The sequence below is a fragment of the Besnoitia besnoiti genome, chromosome II (genome assembly GCF_002563875.1).
Source record: "Besnoitia besnoiti strain Bb-Ger1 chromosome II, whole genome shotgun sequence".
Taxonomy (NCBI): domain Eukaryota; phylum Apicomplexa; class Conoidasida; order Eucoccidiorida; family Sarcocystidae; genus Besnoitia; species Besnoitia besnoiti.
Genome location: NC_042357.1, coordinates 5,018,906 through 5,041,079, shown reverse-complemented (window position 1 = coordinate 5,041,079; position 22,174 = coordinate 5,018,906). Strand labels below are relative to the sequence as shown.

Sequence of the window (22,174 nt, the reverse complement as noted above, 5' to 3'; positions counted from 1 at the left end):
GCAGCGGCCTCCGCTCCCCGCGAAGAATACAACAGGGAAGTCCGTGTCCGTTGCGCCGCTCGCTGCACGCCGTCCTGGTGCATGAGAACTCTACACATTCCCAAGTTCGCTACTGCGCATGCGCGCGCGTCCTGCGTACTCCACCACACAGGAACCTGCGTGTAGGCGGCACGTCCCGCCGACTAATTAGAGAACCACCGTGTGCCAACCCCGCTTCCTAGCCTTCGCTACGCAGCGCCCCGTCGGATAGCCGACAGCGGCGCCTGAAACGCACGCAATCCTCTGAGGAAAAACACTCTGCAGACCAGCTCATGCAGATGTCCGAGCGGCCACGCACACTTCCAGCCCGAAGACGTGTGCGAAGTCCCACTGCGCAATGCCCCAGCCCAGTTGACGCGGTACGCTCTTTGTCGCTGGAACACCAGAGACTGTCGGTCTACCCCATCGAGCCCTAAAAAATGTGTTCGGCCCCCGCGGCCTTCGGCAGGGGCCGCGGCCAGGCGCCCTGCGATCAAATCCGATCTCTCCGCTTCCGCAGAAAACTTCGTTTTCCTTGTCTTGCGCGAAGCTGTCTGAAACGCAGAAGCGACGGACCGGCACCGCCTCGCGAAAACAATCAAAAAATAACTGTCCCGATGCCTGTGTACTCGCCGCGGTCGGGGCTCGGCGCGCCGCGCACCTGGAGACACACGCGCAACGCGAATTAAACAGCCCAGCGGGTCCTGGATACTGCGTCCATGAGCGTGAACATTGGATGTTACCATAGCTATAGTTTCGGTGCATGTATGGAAGATATTGTATACTGTGACCTGTTTGTAGATCAGCAACTGACATAAATAATCAACAGTGCGAATGTATACTTGGTACGTGACGAGCGGTGCGAGAACGACTGGCTGATAACGTAACTACTAACATACAGGCGGCTTGTTAGTATTTACGTTATCAACCAGTCTTATGGCTTCGCGCTGACCCGAGCGGACGCGTCGCGAAGGGAGTCTGTGCACTCTGCGCTTCCCCGCAGACCCACGCCTGCCATCTCGCTCAGTGGCCTGTGCCGCGCGCCAGTCGCACGCTAACTGCGCGTGAAACCTCTCCCTCTCCGCTGAACTTCCCGCGCGGCCGCTCTCTGCTTTGCCGTCTTTCCTCGTCCCGCCTAGCCACTCTCCTCTGTGTGTTCCTCGGGAATCGGCTGCTCACTTTGATCATCGCGAGGTCGGTTCCAGGCAACAGCGCGACTCCGTCCCAACCGCGCGGCGCCTTGAGACTTGCGAGGTACTCGTTCTGCGTCTGCGACTTCTTCAGGACGACTAAGTCCAGGGAGGAGACAAACGGCTTCTCGCCCAGCTTCAGAGCCACCTCCAGCTTGTACTGCAGCCGCAGCAGCGTGCTCGACATCGTTGGCTGCGCACACACGTGCGCAAAAAAACCCAAGAGAGTGCCCCCGGAGAGCCACATGGGACGACACTCTCACCCGCCGCCTCGCGTGAAGTGCGTAGATTCTGCACTCTCCAGTTGTGAACGCCACCACCCCGCTGGCGTGCGCTCGGCGGACGAGACTGGCACAGACACATGCGCCTGTCGCATGCATCACACCAGCAGCAGAGGCGAGAGTGCCGACACGCGTTAGAATAAAGAAACAAAAAGCCAGGTCTGACGGTACACGCACCTGGGTTCCGGGAGGCATGGTGACGGTGATGTGCAAGCTTTCGCGCCCTGAGGCCTTGGCTTCCTTCTGGCGGGGAATGCCGGGGACCTTCTCGGAGGCAACAACCTCTCTCGCGGTGAATTTCTCGCGCGAATTCACTGAAAAGATCTGTAGAAAATCACAAGAGAAACGGACACCGAGACTAAACGGAAGCCCTCCGAGGTGTTCGCTGCCTCGAAACCCGGGGAACAAGGCACACGTAACCAGCCATGCACGCGATTCAAGCGCACGCGCATCCACGCAGATACGTGCATACTTGTGTATAAACGCATATGCACTCGTAGATCTGTATCCGCACATTACTACTGCAAGACCTCCGATAATCAAACCGATTGCCTCTGGAGTTAACAACAGACGCAGAACTCACACGTATGCAGCACACCAACGCACCCATCCTTGGGTGCGTTTTTTTGCATGATGCATGGTCACAAAAAGACAAACACCCACAAACAAGCCTACGAAAACGACCCTTCGGAGAAGCTTGGATCCGCATGCATATCCACTACGGACATGCATGCATATGTATCAATATGAGTATTTATGTGTCTACGAAGACGAATGTATACGTGTTAAATGGTCGATTCTTTCTAGAACACACACAAATAGGTGGAATGACGAATATGTCTGTGAAAAAGGTTACTAAAACAAGTTTTATTTAGTACATTACTCGTATCCATTCGTACATATAAACGCGGCACGTCCAATTCTATGTATGGAACCTGCGCACATATACCCAATGTGTTGCAAGACCTTTGCATGAGGTACGCTCATATAAATATACATATGTAAAAACCCTGCGTCTTATAGACCGGAAGGCAGAGACTCTGAAAAGCTCGCGCGGCGCTGTTCCAGCGTGCGGTGCCTGACCCCCGCTGCCTCATGTGGCCTCTCTGCGAATGCGCGTCTGAGACGGCGTAGACAAAACTCTGCAGTGGTAGGGAAGCATGCGAAATGAAGAGCCAAGCGAACGATGCCACCAGCCAGGAACACAGAGGTGCATGCGCTTAGACGGGTACGGAACGAGGGAAAGAAAAGCTGCGCCCGCTGGGGGGAAGAAAGGAGTAAACAGAGTGCAGCGTCGAGGGCCTTCAAAGCGAAGCAGCTGCAGGCGTGACCAACGCGACTTGAGGCAGATCCGCCTCACAAGCAGATGTCAGCAACAGAGATGGGGGATCTTACCACCTCGCGAACCACGCACGCCTCGACATCCTTGATTCGCTTCCTCGTCCTGTTTTGAATCTCCACGTTTACGGTCACACCTGCGAACGCGTGCGAAGGCGAACAATCATTTTCAAAACGCTATGTATCTACGCGTGCATACTTGTATGCATGCATATGCATGCATAGGGCCATGTTAACTCATATGTTAATACGAGTTAACATGGCCTATGTCAAATAGACAGCATCTACTCATCCCATACACAAGCTCTATCGATAAATAGATGCACACACGGATACACACGTGCACACACCCTTGCGAATACACGTGCGTAAACCCGCATGAATACACACAGATATGCATGCATGTCTACCCCCACACATCCAAACTTGCGTATATATAGGAAGATAGATAGATACATAGATAGACATAGATACAGATACACAAGCGCATGCATGCGCATACATACACGGACACGTGCACAGGGACGAATCCTCTGGTGAAGAACAGATACGCGAGCACATCCCAATGAGGATATTCACGCATAGATACACAAATGAATACATATTCAGCTAGGTATAATCGAGCAGCTTTACAGGCACATCGCGCACGCGGGTGTCTCGTTTATATTTCTTACCGTCTCCCGGGAAGCAGCTCAGGCGATCGGCAGTGACGCTCGTGGCGAGCGAGCCAGATGGGACGCATCCGAGCGTTCGAAAGTGCTGCACGATGTCGCTCTGCGTGACGTTGGGCTCCTCTGTCGGGACTTTGATGGACTACAGACGAAAAGCACAAACTAGGGAGCGACGCGAGGCCGTCAGATGCTGCACGCGCGCGACGTAAAACCGATGTACATATACGTGTGAGAGCGATACGCATGCTACGTGGCCGTCCCCGTGTGCGCAGGCGCGGACGCGACCCCATGCCATCATTCCCTCCCCCCATCCCCCCCTCCCGCCTGACGCGAGGCTCGCTAGGATCGCCTTCTTCTTCGCCTCCAAATGCTGAATCCGGATTGGGTTCGGCCGCCTTTTGGCGGCGTGTGTGAATCTCGCCTTGCGGCTGTGTCGTAAGTCTCATTTGCTTCTTTCTCACCAGTTCGACCTCCTGGACGAGGTCGCCAACGGGTTTTGTCCGTGCGGACTTTGAGAGTTTGTTTCGCAGGAAGCCGTTCAGGGGGGCCTCCTTCATGAGGTTGTCGAACTGTTCAGGCGTGTCGCCAGAGACCTCGATGACTTCGAAGTCGTCAGACAAGTACGACGCCGCGTCGTTCATCCGACCCGTGAAGATCGACAGACCGGCGCTCGCCACGGGCGGCGACACGCTGGACAGCTCCGGCGGCGGTGTCGTGACCGTCTCCTCCACCTGACAGCGAATCTTGTACGTCACGTAGCCCGCGTACCTGCAAACCGACAGAGAAAAAGAGGGCAGACACGCGGCGAGATAGAGGACGCCGAGAAGACCAGGCACGAAAGGCCCAACAGAACGCTAAAGTGACAACTGTAATTATCTAGAGTACAAAGGTAACTGCAACTAAGGAACCAGCGTCACAACGTGATCTTATATGTTAAGATGGCAGCGAACAGGGTGAGTCAGAAAAGGGCTTGAGCGAGGAGGTTGAGCGACGAGGGCATGCAAGAAAAGGCCCACGACTTGCGACACGCAGGAGGGGGAGGAGGAGGGCGACGAAGGAAACAAGAACCAACCCCACAGCCGCCACCAAACAGCCGTCGACGCGACGGCCCCTGGACTGTTACGCAAGGTTGGAAATGGAGACAGACAGGATGCACGCGCCTGGCTTCAACGGGGCAGCGGCTGACGCATGCTGGGCGCGGTCGGCGAAGACGCGCGACCCCTGCAGAGGCTGGAGAGGCGCACACAGGCACAACGGCTGCTGCGAGCTTATGCTTGAGGCGCGAGAGACCCTCGGAGGCAGCCGCATGGGGTCGGGAAGGAGAGAGAGGACAGACGCGCGGGTTTTTGAGGCGATTTAGCCTCAGAGCAGGCCCCGGGGGGACACGCACCGCGCTGTCTTGGTACCCTTGCCGACGAGGCCCGCAACGCTGCAGTTCGGGCAAATCGCCGGCGGCAGGACGAAGCAGAAAGGGAAGCGGTACTTCCCCGCCGGCAGAACGCCGTTCTCGAATGTGTACAGATTCTTTGACGCCGTGTAGTAGAGCTTCTTCTCCGTTACATACGTCGACCGCAGCCCCCTGCACGCACACCATCTCACTACCAGCCGTTCACAGGATCACCCACGCGCGCGTCTACGCGCCCTCCTATCTGTATAGACCTAAATACATATATATATTGATGGAGATGTGTAGAGCTAGAACACAGTTGACGCCCGCAGTCATGTGCCGGAAACACATATCCGTTCACGAACAGATATACACACAAATATGTAAACATGCGCCTTGGTATGTAAGTAGCTATATGTATAAAGATAGATGCAGCATACATATATGTACATGTATATATATATATGCATATATATATATATATGCATGCATCTGTAGTGTGCAAGGAAGATGGGAAGAGCCTCCACGTATCGTACGTTCTTTTTTTGCAGACGCGAGAGCGGCCCGCACTTGCAATCGCATGCACCGTCCACCGTCTAACACTGGGGCAGCAAAGAAACTCGAACGAAGTGTGCGCAAGTGAGGCAACTAAGAGAGAAACTAGTGAAGTAAATTCGCATCGAAAGTCCTGAAGAGGACTCCCTCACTGCCGCACAGCGACAGCCACGCTGGAGAGACGCACAAGCTCACGGGGCCGCCTTGAGGGAGGCTCACGTGTGCGGAGACACGGCGCGAGTGACTCCATTTTCATGCAACGCGATCTCAACGGAGACGTGGGAAAAAGCCCTTCACACGAATACCGACGTTCCCTCGAGTATCCATAGACAATGCGCGCACAAGCGATTCGTGGCGTGCCTATCGGCACGACAGGACAAGATCGAAGCCGCGCTTCGCCCTGCTGCACCGCCACAACCTGCCACGTGTCGGCATGCAGAGACCGCCTCAACAACAGGAAAGCCGCTTACTGCGTGTCTGTGTAGTTGACGTCCTCCTCTCCATCCAGGTAGAGCATGAGCCGGCCGCCCGATATGTCCTCGACGACGTTCACGAAGATCTCTCCATTCACCTGCTCGCCTGAGGGAGGCAGCAATCTCGAGTGAAGCAAACTCAGCGACAGCGGCGTGAGAAAAACGTAAGTCCGCATCGAGGAAGGGGAGGATAGATGGAAAGAAAACACGGTCCTTTGGAGGGGAACAGCAAACACACCTGCGCGTACCTGGGGAGTAAATTGGCTCATTTACAAAGATGTAAATGTTGTTCGAGTCCGACCATCCCGCCCCCATGACTGCTGTGTGTGTTTTCTCTGCGCGTCGTCGCCCCGTCTCCTCGCCTCCTCTCGGGGACGTTCGCTCGCGATTTCCTCCTCTCCGCCGCTTCGAGTCTCGTCCCCGGGTGCGTGTGGCCTTCCGGCCCTTGCTCGACTGTAACTGCCGCTCTGCCGCGCCTAGTGCGTCTCTCCCGCGGGTCTGTCTGAAGGCGTTCCGTCTCTGATCGCGGTCGGAGCTTGCGTACGAGTCCTTCTCTGTCTGCCTCTGCTCCGTCCTGCTTCTGGACGCCGCCGGCACTGTTTCTCTGTGGACGGTTTCCCTCTTTTATGTTGTCCCCTTTGTCGCGCTAAGAAGTCCCTATTGCATGCGGCGCCCTCGCCATGCCCCTCGCAGTCCAGAGGCCTTCCGCGACCTTCCCCGACGGCGATTAGAGTAACCGGAGTCCCTTCTGACCCTTCTCTTGCCTTGGCCGCCCCTCGTCGCCTCGCGGAGAGCTGCGCAGCGGAGCACGCGGAGACGCCACGCGACAGAAGACGCCCAGACGAAGGACGCGCAAACGGCGGGCGGCGCACAGGGCGGTCCACAGCCGTGGGTCGGTTCCGGGCAGCATGCCAACTTGGATTTTGGGTTAGGGTCGCCCCGCTGTCCCTTGGCTAGTCCACGGTTCGCTCGCAGGCGGGGCCACACTTACGAGAGAGAACGAGAGAGAGAGGCACGCAGACATGCGTCTCTTAGTTGTTTGGCCAAGGAGCAGCACTTGATGGAACCTGCAGATGCGAAAGTTTTTGATTCTTACGCAGTCGGCCCGGCGCGGCTGTGCGCACGCCGGAGGTGACGTCAATCCCAGAAGACTGGGGAGCGAAAGAAGCAAGTTTCCGCGGTTTTCCGCGAGCCTGAATGTCAGCGAAGCGCGCTCGGAGATACGATCAAATGACTCCTCTGTTTGCTCACGCCTCACGGAGAAAGGCCACACGGAACGCCGATGACGCGCGGCACTGCGAAAACCGAGGCACCGCTGGTAGCCGTCAAAATCCGACGGAAAGGAGGAAGCCCCCGTCTCAAAAAGACAAGGGAGATCAGACAAGCACGAATTCGACAAATTAGTCTGTCTGTCAAGCAAAATACTCGCGCGTTTCTCCGAGCCGAAGGAAATACAGGCGGTAAAGCTACGGAACGGTAACCCTATCGACAAGCCTCGCGGATTTTTGGTCACCTGGGTCGTTTTCCAAACGGAAAAAAACTCGAAGAAACCCGAGAACGATCTAGGGAAACAATGTCAGAAAACAGGATGCCTTTTGCATGCTTCATAACAAAGTCAAAGTGGCTAAAGATTCTGCGTGGCGTTATGTGGCGGGTTACCCTCCGGCTTCGCGTCAATCAGTGAACTTAAGCGTAAAACTTGACACTCGGCTGTGTGCGCAAACGTGTGCGTGCCGAGTGCGGAACACTCGGCGCGCTTGACGCTCGGCGGTCCGATTCCCCTGGGAGCGTTCATGTCTCGTGGCCACCGGTCTCTCCCGCGACCGAAGCGGAGAAGCTTGCGCGTGTAAAAAAGAGAAAGAAGAAATGCAACTGAGTCAAAAAAGCCGAATTTGATCCGGTCCTTTTTCTCGATTGACTGCGAGCTCCCCCAGGCTCCTGCGCAAACCGCGCCTCTGGTGTACGTCCACCTGACCCGCAGAGACCCGGTGTACAGACACCGCAGGCCGACGGTGTTACAAGATGCAAGACAAGCGAGGGAAGCAAGGTCGATCTTCCTTCGATGGCGGATGCGTTATCGAAACTGAAACTCCCCGAAATGTGGCAATGGTTAATCCGCGCTGATTCGCCGTGCTACCTTTTTCCGTTACCGTGAAGGAGTGTCTCTCGTCATCGTTCCTTGTCAAGTGACGTGCGCCGGCGACGGCGACTTTTCTCGCCTCTCCTCTGAGCTCCCTATGGGGAAATTCGTCTGCGCAGTTTCCACTGAGAATCTCACTAAAGCTCATACATCAACACGTGGCTCTACCTAGCGGGCTGCCAAAGACAGAGATGCCTACGAAGCGCGCGGCATCTCCTCCGTGTCCCCATTCTCCCCCGAAGCCCCAGAGTACAGATTATCGTCTGCGGTTAGACCAAGAGCCAAAGAAGTCCGCGTCCGTGTTTGTTTGCCCATCCAGCATCCATTCTAGCCGGACGTACCCGGAGACGGGTGCACGTATCGTATCGAGGCTTTTTCGTCTCTTCTGTTCCTCTCCGTATCACCCGAAGCGTCTAACTGTGCAAGTGTGCAATCATGCATCCGCGCACATAGGCATTTATGTGTCTGCTTCCTCAAGCACATCGGCCACCCGTCAGTGGGGTTTTACGAGCATTGCTCTCTTCTCTCTTTAGCACGAGAGAGCCGGGTCACATGCGCATGCGGGCGATCGAGGGCGAAAGATGAACGAGCAATCTTCAGTCCTCTCCCAGTTACTTCGGCTGTAAGAGAGTCGGCGACCGGGTCTCGAGAGAGCCCGGTCTCTTAGTTTCCACGACATCCCTTCTTCTTCTGTCTCGCAACACAACGGTAACGATGAAGTCTATCCACTTCACAGACTGTGCCTCGCCTCGCTCCGAGGATATGCAGGGAACCTCCTCTCCCCCATCTGCGTCCTCTCTTTCTTGGTCTGCTCCCCCGTCTCTCTCGGGGGTTCGTGTCGCTGCTCTTTTCTCTTGTTCCGGCCTGTTTTCTGGCGTCCCCATCGCTGGCTGGCACCGGCTGCGAGGCATGCGAGGGCCGCGCGCGCGAGCTGGTCGTCTCTCCTCGTTCTTACTCCTCGCCTCCTCGCTTCTCCTTCTCGTGTCTCTTGGGCTCTGCGACGTCCGCGCCGACGCGCCTCCCGCGCCGACTCGCCGGGCCGGTGGCGCGGACAGGGACCTGCCCCTCGAAAAGGATACTTCGGGCTCCGCCGCCTCCAGGGGCGCCGTGGAGGCGGACGTCGCGGCCAGGGGAGAGAAAATGGAGGAGGAAGAGAAACGAGGGGGAGCCACGCAGCACCGTTCTCAAGAAGAGAGCGCGCAAAAGGATGGGGGACGCCCCGCGCAATCCCACCAGGCAGACGACGCTGCGCAGAAGGACGCAGCGATAAACGAGGATCTGGATGTCTTCACCGAGAATCTCTATTTGCAGAGCCTGAAGAACGAAAGTCTCTTTGTGGCACACTTCGACTTCCGGCTGAAGACCAAGATCCGTAAGCTGCGCTTCGTCTCGCGCTGAGAGGACGAAGCGTGCTGACTTCTTCGGCGCCTCGCGGCGCATACATGCACGCCGGAATGGGTGTCGCAGGGAACCAGAGAGCACTCGGTGGGCGTATTCCTTCGCCGCTGTGCGCGTATAGATCTATAAACACTCCTGGCTTCGCAGCGAACCGTCTTGCCTGTTTTGCGTTTTGCGTGTGTGAAGACTGTGGGGCTTCCTCCACAGTGATGTACATGCATATGAGACTGAAGACGTTCCTAGATCGGATGGACTTGTTTCCTTCTGAGCCCGCCTCTCGAGCACCCGGGCCTTTTTCAGCGGGAGTGTCTCCTTCTTCGCCAGACGGTTCCCTTCGTTGCCCTGCTTGTTGCAGCGCTCGCTTCGGAGAAGGCAGCGATCACGCGGCATCAGCACTACGACATCTTTCCCAAGGAGATCGGAAAGCTGCTGACGCTGCACCTTCAGCAGGACGTGTCTCTCCTCGCCTCGCCGTCTGCGGCCCTGCCTGCGTCGTTGCCGCCACCCATTCTCTTCTTCGACGCCTCGCTCACGCAGGGCAGGTGGCCTGAGGCCGCGTGGGGCCCGCCTCCGACGCCGGTGAAGCCGCCCGGCGCCCTCCTGCGCGCGGCGCTCTCCACGAATCCGCTCTACGACTCGCAGAGGTGAGGCGCTTCCCCGCCGTGAAGTTGACTCCATCAGCCAGGAGGCGTTTCGCGCTCTTCGCGTGAGTGATTCACCTTTCATGTAGGGGCTGCAGGCGAGGCTGAGGATCGGCGCTGAGCAGCCGCCGAAGCCTGGCGGCCTGCTCGCCTGGGCGTCTCGCGGGCGGGCGTGTGAGCGGGTCGTCGAGCTTCAGAGGCAGAGACTCGGGTTCTCAGCGAGTCTGAGTGCGGATAGATACGCAGTGCCGCATCTCATGTCGTGCGCTTTTCACCCCCCTCGGTCCTATCCAAAGAGAGAGAGTAAAGCGCTGGGATGGACATGCGTCGCTGAGGCGCTGCCCGGTGCGCGGCGACCTGCGGAGTGTAGAGCTCTCCGAAGGAGGACGACTGGGGTCTTTTTTTCTCGTCTTTGGCTTCGCTGTCGCTGATCGAAAATCGTAAACTCTAGACACTGCCGTGGGTTCGTGCGCGCCCGTCTGCAGAACTTGGTCGCTGCTGACGCACTCGCTGGGCGGCGTGATGTGCACCGCCTTCTCGATGCTGAAAAACGAAGACCTGGGATACGCGCTCTCGGCTGCCGTGCTCGCGGGGTTCGACGGTGCGCGCGGCGCGCTGGCTGACTGGGGCGGTGCTGCAGCCGCGGCCGACGAAGGAGACGTGAAGGCGCCCTGGAAGCTCCAAGTTGCGGCTTCGCCGGTGGAAGTCGCCTGCACAGAGAACCTGAGTTCGCTGCGCGAGCTCTTGCCCTGTCGAGGAGAAGTATGTCGCGTGCAGGCGCCGGGTGCGCACGCAGAAAATGCGAGACGAGGACGCGCGTCGAGCTTTCAGTACCCGAGTGGTGATGCGACCACATTTTAGGACTCCATGTTGTCAGTGAATGGGTTATTATAACTTGAAAGTTTTGCCCTGCTTGGGGTCTACTATGCTCGAACGCTATGGCTGTATGCCGTCATATGTACTCACACATATATGTATGTATCACTGCATATATATATATATCTATTTGCTTATATGTAGACGTATTCCCGTGTGACGTGAAGAGAACTGTGCGACTGCAGTCATCTGCACTCAGTGTATGCCAGAATCCATATGCTTATCATGCAGTGATCTCTGCCTGGATTCACATGTTTCAGTTGGGTTGACTTCATTTCTCCTCTATCCGTTTCTTCGGGGATCGCGCTGTGCCTTTCCTGGGGTCCATAGGCGCCGGCGAGTCCTTTTGCAAGTTTCTGGTGCGCGGCACGGCCAGCCTCCTGAGCATATCCATCTCTTCGTCTACAGTTTGTTGTCTGCGTCGCGAAGACGCATTCTATTCTGCGTTCACCCCTTTTCCTCGCAGGCGGGCCTGCTGTCTCTCGCGCATCCGCTGGCCGTCGCGTCGTCGCCCTTCAAGACGCTGCGCCTCTTGGCCTTCACCGAAGAAGGCGAGGCGCGCGCGGACGGGCGCGGCCGCGGGGCGGCAGCCAACGCCGGCGGGGCTGACGACGCCTTCCTGCGTGTCGAGCTCCGCGCGCTCCTCACGGTGGTGCTCGAGGCGCCGAAGGCCGGACAAGGTGAGAAAAGCTGCAAAAGTACGAAAACTGCGCAGAGGGCGGTGCAGCCCGGGAGCTGAATCGCGCGGTAGCGAACTCGCTCAAGCTAGTTGCGTCAGCCTTCGTTCTCGCCGGGCTTCGCCGCGGCCGCGAGCCCCTCAGTGCGTCCCTACCGACGGGCCGGCGTACCCACCCTACCCCCCCCATCCCCGCCGCCCCCCGCCCCGCTCTCTGAGGTTCGCTATGTTTCGCTCCGCAGCGTATGGCGCCCGTCTTGGGTCGCGAGTGCCGTCCCTCGATGTCTGGCCTGTCTGTCGCTCGCTTCTCCTCGCAGTGCCCTTCTCGCTGGCTGATCTTTTCCACCTCGTCGACCGCCAAGGCGCCCGCGCGCCGCTCCGCTCCTGCGTGGCGGCCTCCGCCTCGCGCGTGTTTCTGCGACTCCCGCGCTCGCCCGCGGCAGGCCGAGACAGACCGGAGAAGGAAGGGAGCAAGGGTCACGAAGAGGCCCAGAGAGACGCTGCCGCCCTCGCTAGCGCCGCCGCGGCCGCCGGCGGATCCATGTTCGCCGTCTACGAGTAAGCGCCGCAAAGAGTGTTTCAAATCAGTCGACAGAATAGCCGATTTTCGCGGTAGACTGTTAGGGTTTAGGGTCCTCGGTCATGCGAACGCAAAGATGCAGGCTTCGCCACGGCCCTCTCCCTCTCGGCAGGTGCCGAAGGTGACTCTGTATTTAATGTGTTTTCTGCGTGGACACGTCCTCCAGAGGCTGAATAGCTGTGTTTCCGCTTGCTTTTTTCGCGCTTGGCTGCAGAGTCGACGAGTCCTCAGATTTGGTCATCTTCGACGCGTTCGCCGCCGAGGCAGGCCGCGAGGGCGACGCTCCACGGTCTGCGTCTGAAATTCTTCGCTTTCCGGGCATGAGTGGCAGCGCGCTGGAGATCGAGCGCCAGCAGACCGGCAGAGGCACTTTGAGCTCGAAGCTTGAGCGCATGGAGGGTGAGACATGAGGAGGAGGCGCGGCTCGCCAAAGAAGCCTGAAGCCGAGCGCCGGGAAAAATAGGGGGGGGGCAGTGAGCGAGGTTTTGCGAGCCGGCGAGAGAGACTAGAGCTGAGTGGCAGACTAGGGTTGAGGGGGTGGGTAACTAGACGAGAAGTCGGGGGGAGGATGCGAGGGTAAGCCTGCAGAGTCCATGCAGACGCGGTCCTCTTCTGTTTTTCTCTGTCTCTTGGGTCGTTCTTTTGTCTTTCCAGATGCCGCGCCGTGGCTGTGTCGGTTTCCATCTCTTTTGCGGCCGCAGCCGTCCGCTCGATTCCTTTCTTCTCAGCCGTAAACGCGCTTTGAGCCGGTTTTCCCGCGTGTGTGTTCAGGGGCGTGGCTTCTGGTCTTCCGCAATCGCAGCGAGCTCAGCCGCTCCATTCGGTACTTTGACAGCTTTCCGCCCTTCATCTTCCCTCTGTTGCACACCGCGCGTCTCTCGTGGAAGCCTCTCAAATCGAAATCGCGCGCAGAAGGCGACGCCGCGGCCTGCGAAGCGGTGAGCGCGGCGGAGATATCGGGATAAAATCTGGGGCGAACACGCGTACTCAGGTTTTTCCGCAAACGCAGATGGGAAAGAATGAGATGTCGTGATCCACTCACATGTCAGCGGAGTCCTCACTCCGTCTCATTTTTCGCATTCTCGTGGGAAGCATGTGTGCCACTTTCACGAAAAGCGATCCACGCTGCTGAGTGCCTCGAGCTTCGCCAGTCCTGTGCGGTCTCTCTGCGCGCGGTCCCTCTGCGCGCGGTCTCTCTGCGCGGCTGTTCTTCCTCGTCGCCGTTGGGAAACGCGAGAAGTCTGCGGCTTCGCTCTAGCTTCTGTCCGGCCTGCCGCGCTGGAGTTTGCCTCTTCTCCGCCGTTTGGAGGACCGGCTCTTCGTCTCCTCTGCTCTCTGCGCGCTCCAGGCCTTCCGCTCCGCGCGGGCGACGCATCCGTTCCGGGCGGGCTCGGCGGCGGCGCGCGCGCTGAATTTGCGGCTGCAGGCGCCTTCGTCGTCCTTCATCGAGAACCCAGTGCCCGCGTCTCTCTCGCTCGCCTTCGCGCTGCCTCCGCGTTGTCAACTCGAGTTCAGCGTCGGCGTGGAGAAACGTTACTGGCCTGCGAGTCGCTTTGCCTTCTCGCCCGACAAGGGCTCGGACGTGGGCGGCGCGATTGTGCTCGACAGGGTGAGCGGCGCGCCGCGAGGGGCTCTGTGGAGACTTTCAGGCTGCTCCGAAAAGATGCGAAGGGCGCACCCGCGCGTTCCTCTGTCCTCTCAGAGGTCTCCGCAGGCGGCTAGCTGTGGGCGGTGTCTGCGACCGTGAGCGTACAGGTTTCGCGCGATACAACGGCAACGCCGGGGATAGAGGGCTAAAAGTGCGGGTGTTCAGGGAGGGGAGGCGAGGGGCGTCTCGACTCTTCGCAGTGCTGGGGTGCGTAGAGGCCTTCTCTGATGTTGACGCGCAGTGCATTCTCGCGCTTTCTGTCGCGAGAGGGGCAGGGGAGTTTCGAAACTACTCCGAAAGAGATGCACACGCGCGCATGTGCCTCAGCATCGAAGGCGCACGTTTGCAGCCCTGTTGGGGACGCCCCGCCCCTCCAGGCACCTACGCGCACGCGTGAGGGAACGCAAACGGATTGAGGCTCGCCCGCCGTCTCAAGGACTGAATTCCGCAGTCTGTGCAGCCTGTTGAGTCTTCCGTCTTTGCGCGGGAGCGTCGGCAGGGGCTGGAGGCCCGCGGAGGTCATGGCTCGACAAGCGGGCTCCCTCGCGTACGCACTCTGCTCTCCAGGGAGACCTGAGGGGTTCACCGGGGTCGTGACTTGCATGCATGCGCCCGCGTGTGCTCTGCGTGTGTGCCCGTTCGCAGCCGAGCTCGCAGTTCTACTGGCCGCCGCCAGCGTCGGTGTTGTCGAGTCCGCTCACTTGTCGCGCGGGTTCAGCGTGCGCGAGTCTCCCTCTGCGGCGGGGTCTCTCGGAAGGCGCCGAGACGCAGGGGCAGCAGGCCCACGCGCCTCCAGCGGCAGAAAAGGCCACAGAGTCTGGCGGCATGGATGTGTCTCTCGAAGTCGCTGCCGAAGGGCTCTACGCGCCGGGGCAGCGCGACTCGTGGAACTGGCATCTTACCGAGGGCATGATCGTTCACCTGCCTCTCCCCGATTTCAGTAAGGAGCTCTAGGGTTTAGGGTTTCAAAGAGCGGTGTGGCGGGGACCTGCTTAGATAGAGGGTTCGGAGGGGCGAACACTGCGCGGAAGAGAAGCGAGAAACGGAGGCGCAGGTCGTGGAACAACGTTGACGGGAGATGTGCTACCCCTACAGCTTCTACGCATTCGAAGCCGATATGCGGCTGACCCCTAGAAACGAGAAAAAGCGCGTCCTCCCTGCCGTCTGAAAGCCACACGAGGCAGAAAAGAGCTCTTTGCCCGCGGCGTGCGTCTGGTTTTGGTTTGTCCTTTTTCCAGGCATGCCGTTCAACGTTATCGCGCTCTCCGGAACCGTCCTCACGCTGTTCTACGGCTCGGTCTTCCGCATCACCACGATGGAGTGGTGAGTGCTTTCGCGATGTGTGTCGGCACGCTGGTCTGGCTGTAGGTTCAGCCTCTCACTGTGCATGTGCACCGAGCTGCCTATGTGTGTGCGTGGCACTGGGTGTTCTGTCGGTCGCGGGTTCGACGCCCTCGTATCGCGCCTGCATGCAAGCATCTCCAGTGGAAAGGCGCGCTAGTTGCACTCGATGAAATGGGGGATCTGCAGAGCGGCGAAGAAGGAATGCCGGCAGAGAAAAGGTACTACGGTTTTCTCGTGTGCGCTGCCGACAAAGACTCTGTGGAGAGTCCTTACAGGAGCGAATCTATGTCTGTACATAGGTTCCAATTTATGTGCACGTCTCTGTGGCTCGATTGAGGTGGTCGCGACACTCGTTTTGGCTTGTTGATTTGTCAGCGAGGCTCTCCTCGCCAAGGGCTCCAGACTGACCCAGCCCCTCTGCCCCGAACGGAGTTTGCGCGGCTGCAGCTCTGCCGAACGGACAGACGCCCCGCTGTCCACAGAGAAGCCGCACGCAAGAGCTTTCTCTCTTCGGCACTCCCTCGAGGCACGGTCCTGACACGGGGGGTCGCTCTTGCGCATGCGGGCGCGGAACCGGAGATAGCCTCAAGAAAGTAGTTTTGTGTCGCTAATCGTCTCCAGGCACCTAAGCTGCGAACAGAAGAGCTTCTGGAGGAATGCCTTAGCAGTAGACCGCTGCAGGCGTGTCCGCGTGGAGAGGAACGTATGTATTCACATATAGTTGTATGACACACTTTGATCTCGCTGAGGAGGACGTGGCTGTAGCCTAGTCGTAGAGGCGTTGAGCGGTGTATTTCATCTCGGTTTCTGCAACCGCTGGACGTCTGTAGGCCTAGACGTCAGAAGTCGAGTTTTCTTACTCCACCAGGCGGCTGCGAGCCTGCGAAACAGTCTAGGGGCGCGATCAACCGACATGAAAAGAACCGCGGGTTCGTGCGTCAGTGGGTAGTCGATGGCAGCCCGCAGTCTGCGGGCGCTGTAACTATCGTTCTGAGAGAAAATACGCGTCCATGCGTGTTTTAAAAAGAACTGCGAAGTCACATAAGCAGACATGCAAGCACGAAGAAGGACGCAGGCCCGCCACCCTCTTTGGGAAACTTCCTCATGGGAAGGCGCAGACGGAAAAGTCAGACGGAACGAAACGAATATGGAAACACAGGAAGCCAGCCAACGACAGCCGGCACTACGTACACGGTCGAGGCTTGCGCAGACTCTTCAAAAAGGATAGGGGAGTTGACTACGTATATGTATATACGTATATGCGTAGTCATACATGTCAATGGCATGAGTCTTCTCTTTGGCCTGCTGGCTGAGGGATCTGGGTCACGCCTTGTGGAAATGCTCTAGCAAGCCCCAGGGTGCATGTTGGATGGGCACCCGCATGCCCATCCGATACGTTCGCAAAATTACATGTATACGTGTCTGCAGGTGCTTTCAAGGGCCCTTAGACATGCTTGGCGCCTTGCAAGGGGACTTAAAATTCGTCTTCGCGGATTCACATTCGCACTTGGAGCAGATTTGAAATACGGACACGAATGGCTCCGAAGCGTCATCCGCAGATGCACACGGCTGACACGATGCATGGAAGCGCGGCAACGTGCGCAATCTCTCGCCGTTACACAGATAAATATATTTCGTATGTCGGACTGAGAGCTTCAAATCCTAGCTTCATCTCGCGGCGGCAATGCCCTGCACGCGCGTCTCGTCATGGTGAAGGCTTGTGGCACGAAGGGGACGCTGCGGCCACTGCCGCCGGCCTGAATTTGAGTTTATTGCCGGATGTTTTTGGTGCGCGGAGCAGCGAGAGACACCTGCTGGAGTTCGCAGCAGACGCGTCCCTCTGCTGTTTTTCTGCTGTTGCTGTTCGCTCTGGGTCCCCTCTCTCACTAGGCTGCCTGCCGCCGTTATGCACGGATGAAAATTCAGAATATGGCTCTTAGCGCCGAAGGCGCCACGTGACTGCTTGGTCTCTTGGGCAGAGAGCAGCTCATCCCCTCCTCCCCTCACTCAAAAACAAGTCGCCAGAGATCCCACTCCTGCTCCAGCGCTCGGGGACAAGCTGTGAAAGACGTGCCCCTGGCGACGACCAAATTCCGAACGGGGCCGGAGGAGAGCTCGGTTGCTTCACACCCACTGCGCCTGCGGCCGCATGACTGCGCTGGTTACCTCTCTGTGGCACCCGAGAGCCGCGCTTCCAGATACCGCTGCTTCTCCGTCCTCTCCCTCCTCCTCAGCGAGGAGAGGCTGCTCGTCTGGCGGGCGCGCGCCTTCGGGCGGGACGGAGCCCTGGCAGTCCGCGGCCCGCCCGTGGCTTCGTGGGGCGACCACGTCTTCGTCGGACAGGAGCTCGGGATCCTTCCTTCTCGGGCAGAGCCAGAAGATGGACAGACGCACAATCGACACAAGCGAGCGGATGCGCCGCGGGCACGAGACAGCCTTGGAGTCGGCGCTCGCGGCACGCACAGGCGGCGGGGCGGGGCCTTCTGCGGCCGCTTTCGCCAAGAGCGGCAGCTTCTCCCCAGGGGCTCCAGACGCTTCTCGCTGGCTCCCACCGCCTTCGGCCTTTGGCTCTTCCCTCAAGAGCTGCTGACCCTCGAGGTCAACGAAGGGCGCCGGCCTCTCAACTGCCGGCAGAGACGCGGAAGATGAAGCCGTGGACAGCGTGAGAGACGACATTTGCGCGAAAGCGTCGTCGCAGTCTCTGCCGGGAAGCGAGAAAAACGAGCACGTCGTTGTGTCGTCAGACAGCGCGTCGGCCGCAGCAACTCCACAGATCGGGGGATCGAACCCGAGGAGAGAAGCTTTGGCTTTCTCTGTGCATTCCCTCTGTCCCGGTAACCTTGTCATATCCGTCGCCCCAGTGGCGTCTGCATCGCCAAGAGCCGAATCCGCGGCTCTCACTCGCACGTCGCCTATGGGGTCTCTCCGCTGTCGCCGCGTCCTCTTCTCCGCGTCTTCCGCATCATTTTTCCTTCTGCTTTGCTCCTCCACAGCTGCGAGCTCCTCCGCTAACGACAGAGGTGGCGAACTTTGGAAGTCTGGGTTCCTCGCATACGTGATGTCGCGTTCGCTCGCGCCCCGAAGCAGCCGCATCGGGAGAGGCAGTCTCCTCGGGGAGGAGAACGAGCGCAAAAGCTCTCTATCTCCCTGCTGCGTCTCGTCTCTGTCGCTCTTTGCAGAGGGGTGGATGGCGTGAGGGGAGGCGTGAGCGGCCGCGTGCGATGTCAAGGCGGTTCGATCCTCCGCTTGTAGCCCTGTAGATGGCTTGGCGGATGTCCATGGAGCAGAAGAGAGAGAGTCGTGACTTTGCGAGTCTCCGTGAGCCAAACAGGAGACGGGCAGAGGGGACTCTGGTGCCTGGTCTGCCGAAACACGGTGAGGGACTCCGGTTTTTTCACCGCAAGCGACGCCTGTCCACGAGGAGTTGGCGCTCAGGCGCTCGCCCTCTTTCGTCGTTTCTACGTCTCTTCGTTCTCCCTTCGGTTCCTTTTGGGAATGCATTTCATTCTCAGTTTCTTTTTCTTCACGTTCTGCCGGGGGTGGAAGTGCCACAAACGAGGTCAGTTCATGAGTCTTGGCCGTCTGAAAGTCTGGTTGCGCGACACTTGGCGCAGCGGTCGCTGTCGCTTTTCCTTCGCTTTCCTTTTCTGCCTGATCTCCGTCCTTCTTCGGTTCGGGCACCGCGTAGGGCGCGGCTCGCCCCAAGCGAGTCCGGAGGGCCTTCACCTGGTTGGCGAGTTTTTTGCGAGAGTTTTCGAGCTCCTCCTTCGCTTTCAGGAGTTTTTCTACTTCGTGTTGGAAGACTTCGCGTTCCTTCATGAGCCGCTTCCTCCACACTGCCTCCAGGTTCTTGCGTTCCATCTTCGCAAGCGTCTCCTTCTCGCCCAGACGCTCTTCGGTGTCTCGCAGTCGGTCCTCGAGTTGTTCCTTCTCCTCCCGCCGTTTCCGCTCTCGCTCGCGCGCCTTCTCTCTGTCCTGGAGTGCGCTGGCTAACTGGTTTTCTCGTTCGCGCAGGAAAGACTGGCGAGACTCCTCTTGACTCTCCTGGCTCTTGAGCGCTTTCTTCAGCTCCGAGACCTCACGCCGCAAAGTGGAGATCTCGCGCTCCTGCCGCTCGGTCAGCTGGTAGAACTCTTCTTCTTCATCCTCGCGCTTCTTCTGCAAGTTGAGCAGAAGCCGCGCCTGGAGCGACTGCGCCGTGCGAGCCAGCCCCATGAATCTGGAAGACGAGATGGACGACGACGACACAGTGGAGTGCAGAGAGGAATAGGACGGAAGGCGGCCGCCGCGATCTCCGCGTCGAAGGGGCGGAGAAGCGCGTCGGTCAAGAGACGCAGGTGAGAGGGGGCGCGGCGAAGACACTACGCGCTCCATGGAGGAGTTGTAGGCACTCCTCGCGAGAGCGTCGGCGTCTCGATCTTCGCGGCGCGCGGGCAGGGAACAGAAACCGGACTCCTCTTCGTCCCAGGAAGACGGCGCGTGCGACGGACTGCGAGCGTCGTATTGGGACGAGGACGAAGAGGCGGAGAACGGCAACGAAGCAGAGGAGTAAGAGTGGGCGGCTGGGCGTGATAAGGGGGAACGCGACAGCGACTTTTTGTCTGCCTGCAAACCCAGGGACGCGTTTTCAGCTTGATGCCCGCTCTCGCTCCCAGGTGTATCTTGAACAGGCTCCTTGGGGTCACGGCTCTCTCTGCCTGGCGCTTGCTCAGCTGTGCCAGTTCGCACGACCCCCTCCAGCGGTCGGTGAGATGTTCTTTCTGTCTCTATTGATTCCCGAAGGCTGCCGGCGCGGGTGTACTCCTCGCTGCCTTCCCCTGGTTGCTTCAAGTTTTTTGTCTCTCCTTTTTCTCCGTCTCCCACAAGGGTAGGGCGCAGCTCTGATTTGCTCTCCTGCTGGGATTCTTCTCCGCTGCCAGCCTCGGTTTTGCAGCTCTGGCGCTCTGCCTCGGGGGCCTCCTGCCCCGGCAAGGGCGAGGCGGCGCTGAGCGGAAACGCCTCTGTGCAGCTGCAGACGGAGGAGCAAGACGAAAGAAGAGTCTGTTCAGTCCGGATGCTCCCCCTTGGCGAGGTCGGCGACGCGTCGACGGATTGGCTAGCGAGGCTGCTCTCGGGGTGCTTCGCTGCTGCCTCAGAAAACGAAGAGAGAGAAGGGCGGCGGCTTGCACGCGCGAAAGAGGGGGCAGGGAGCGAAGTCGTTCTATGCACCTCTTGCTGCACTTTCTCGTGGAGAAACGCCGCGGTCGGCGGCAGCGGCGACAAGGCTGGAAACGCAAAAGGGGAGGCGGCAGTCGAGCCGCGTGCAGCGGCGTGCTGGGGCGAGCGGCCGGAGGTCTGATGTTTGCTGAGAAGACGCGCGGCTGGTCTTTGAGACGCATACCCGTCAGTTAGCTTCAGAAACTGGAGCTTCACTTTCTCCTCAATCCGCAGTTGCATCTGCGATGCGGAAGTCGGCTGCGCATCCGTCCTGGGCGCCGCGGCTCTCTCGCCGCCCGCGTGGGCAGGCCCGTAGCAGCCCCCTCCTCCCTGTGAAGCGCTTCTCTTGCGCTCGAGTTCGCCGCTCTCAAGTGCCTCCGCGGAGAGGGCGTTTGTCTCTTTTCCGGCGGAAAGTAAAACGAGCGAGGCTCCAGTCCTTCGCGCAGGCACGTCTGCGGACCTGCCCCTTTGTGATGCGTCCGCGGTTAGGCGGACGTGTCTGCTTCCCTCCTCGAACGGTCTTCTCCCCTCTTCTCTCTGCTGGTCGTCAGAGTTCACCCCACGGGATTCGTCGCCTCCCCATCCCAGAAAAAGCGCCCCCGTCAGGGCGAAGGGATTTTTTTCGAAACCTCCGTTCCTGGCTGGCGCGGAGCCGAGCGGCGGCGACCACGGAGCGAGGGGGGGGACAGAGGCACAGACAGGAGGGACCGAGGACTCGGAAGAAGACGCCCTGAGAATGGGAGCAGACCGGGCAGCAAATTGCGGCGGTCTGGCTGCAGCCGAAACGGGGGCGGCGCGCATTTGCCGCGGAGATGCGCAGCCTGGGCGCGGGGCGGGAGGGAGGCCGCAGAACCGCGGCAGAGAGTACGAGGAAGCAGGCGGGGTCGGTGGAGCGGTCGTGGAGTACGAAGAGCAGGAAAAATGGACACATGAGGCGCAAGATCCAAGCCCAGGCTTTAGCGCGGGACTGAAAGGACCGGCACGGTCATGGACGGCGCCGCTCGTCCCGCCAGTATTCGGGGGAGGGGGCGCTGTCATCTTGGGAGAAAACGCCGACGCCGCTCGACTCCATGCACACTGGAAAAAGCTGTCGTGCGACGCGTGGCACTCGATGTGGAGCGGGGAGCCTGCAGTAAGAAACGGAGCAAAAAAAAATATCGCGGCTATGGCTTGTTGCGCGGAAGAGCGTCAAGCCGTCGTCGAGCGCGGAGCGCGCGGGCAGAGCACTCGAGGAGGGCAGGACGGGAGAGATGAGTTTGAGGGGGCAAGCTGGAGTTTGTTGCTCCGGCCGTACAAAAGTGCACTTCATGCAGTATGCGGTAAAAAAGACGCCATACGCAGTCGAAAGCAAAAACCAAGTTCAGCGGCTGCGCGATCAGCGGAGCCCCCGCCGCCAAGACACGTGCCTTCGCACAGTCAACTCCGCGAGCCGAGGCAGCGAGGACGAGCGGGCGGGCCGCGGAGGAGTGTCAAGTCTTTTGAGACAGAGCGGGGAGGGCAGAGCGGGGAGGGCAGAGCGGGGAGGGCAGAGCGCGGAGAAAAAAGAGGAATCAGGAGCTGCGGTTACGCGAAGGCGTTTTGCATGTGTTCTGCAACGCGTGTCGGCGCGATGGAGTGCGGTTTCAATGTAGCAATTCACGACGGATTCCCGCGGGGGCAGTCCAGAGCGCCCACGCCCTTGTCTAGAACGACAGGCCAGCCGCTGCAAACAGCTGTGTTCTCTGCGCTGAGGAGGACAATCCTCACAGCTCCAAGAAGCAAT

At 59.2% G+C, this 22,174-nt stretch overlaps 3 protein-coding genes across 3 annotated transcripts; 1 reads left to right on the top strand and 2 right to left on the bottom strand.

The window, feature by feature from the left end:
- Positions 1-616: 616 nt before the first annotated feature.
- Positions 617-6,228, bottom strand: BESB_040540 (arrestin (or s-antigen), n-terminal domain-containing protein; the record flags this gene model as incomplete). The annotated part of the gene is made up of 9 exons (XM_029362640.1): positions 617-679; positions 1,198-1,401; positions 1,667-1,813; positions 2,885-2,964; positions 3,502-3,640; positions 3,960-4,266; positions 4,889-5,077; positions 5,911-6,019; positions 6,162-6,228. The coding sequence occupies 9 exons, from the start codon at positions 6,226-6,228 to the stop codon at positions 617-619; spliced, it is 1,305 nt and encodes a 434-aa protein (XP_029221605.1).
- Positions 6,229-8,767: 2,539 nt separating this feature from the next.
- On the top strand, positions 8,768-15,199 carry BESB_040530 (uncharacterized protein; the record flags this gene model as incomplete). The annotated part of the gene is made up of 11 exons (XM_029362639.1): positions 8,768-9,425; positions 9,807-10,095; positions 10,578-10,854; positions 11,435-11,648; positions 11,962-12,202; positions 12,439-12,623; positions 12,996-13,162; positions 13,573-13,833; positions 14,518-14,652; positions 14,680-14,812; positions 15,111-15,199. 11 exons carry the CDS (start codon positions 8,768-8,770, stop codon positions 15,197-15,199), a joined length of 2,649 nt encoding a protein of 882 aa, XP_029221604.1.
- A 2,141-nt stretch (positions 15,200-17,340) lies between these two features.
- BESB_040520 (uncharacterized protein) lies at positions 17,341-21,450 on the bottom strand (the record flags this gene model as incomplete). Its single annotated transcript, XM_029362638.1, has 1 exon — positions 17,341-21,450. The coding sequence occupies one exon, from the start codon at positions 21,448-21,450 to the stop codon at positions 17,341-17,343; it is 4,110 nt and encodes a 1,369-aa protein (XP_029221603.1).
- Positions 21,451-22,174: the final 724 nt, after the last annotated feature.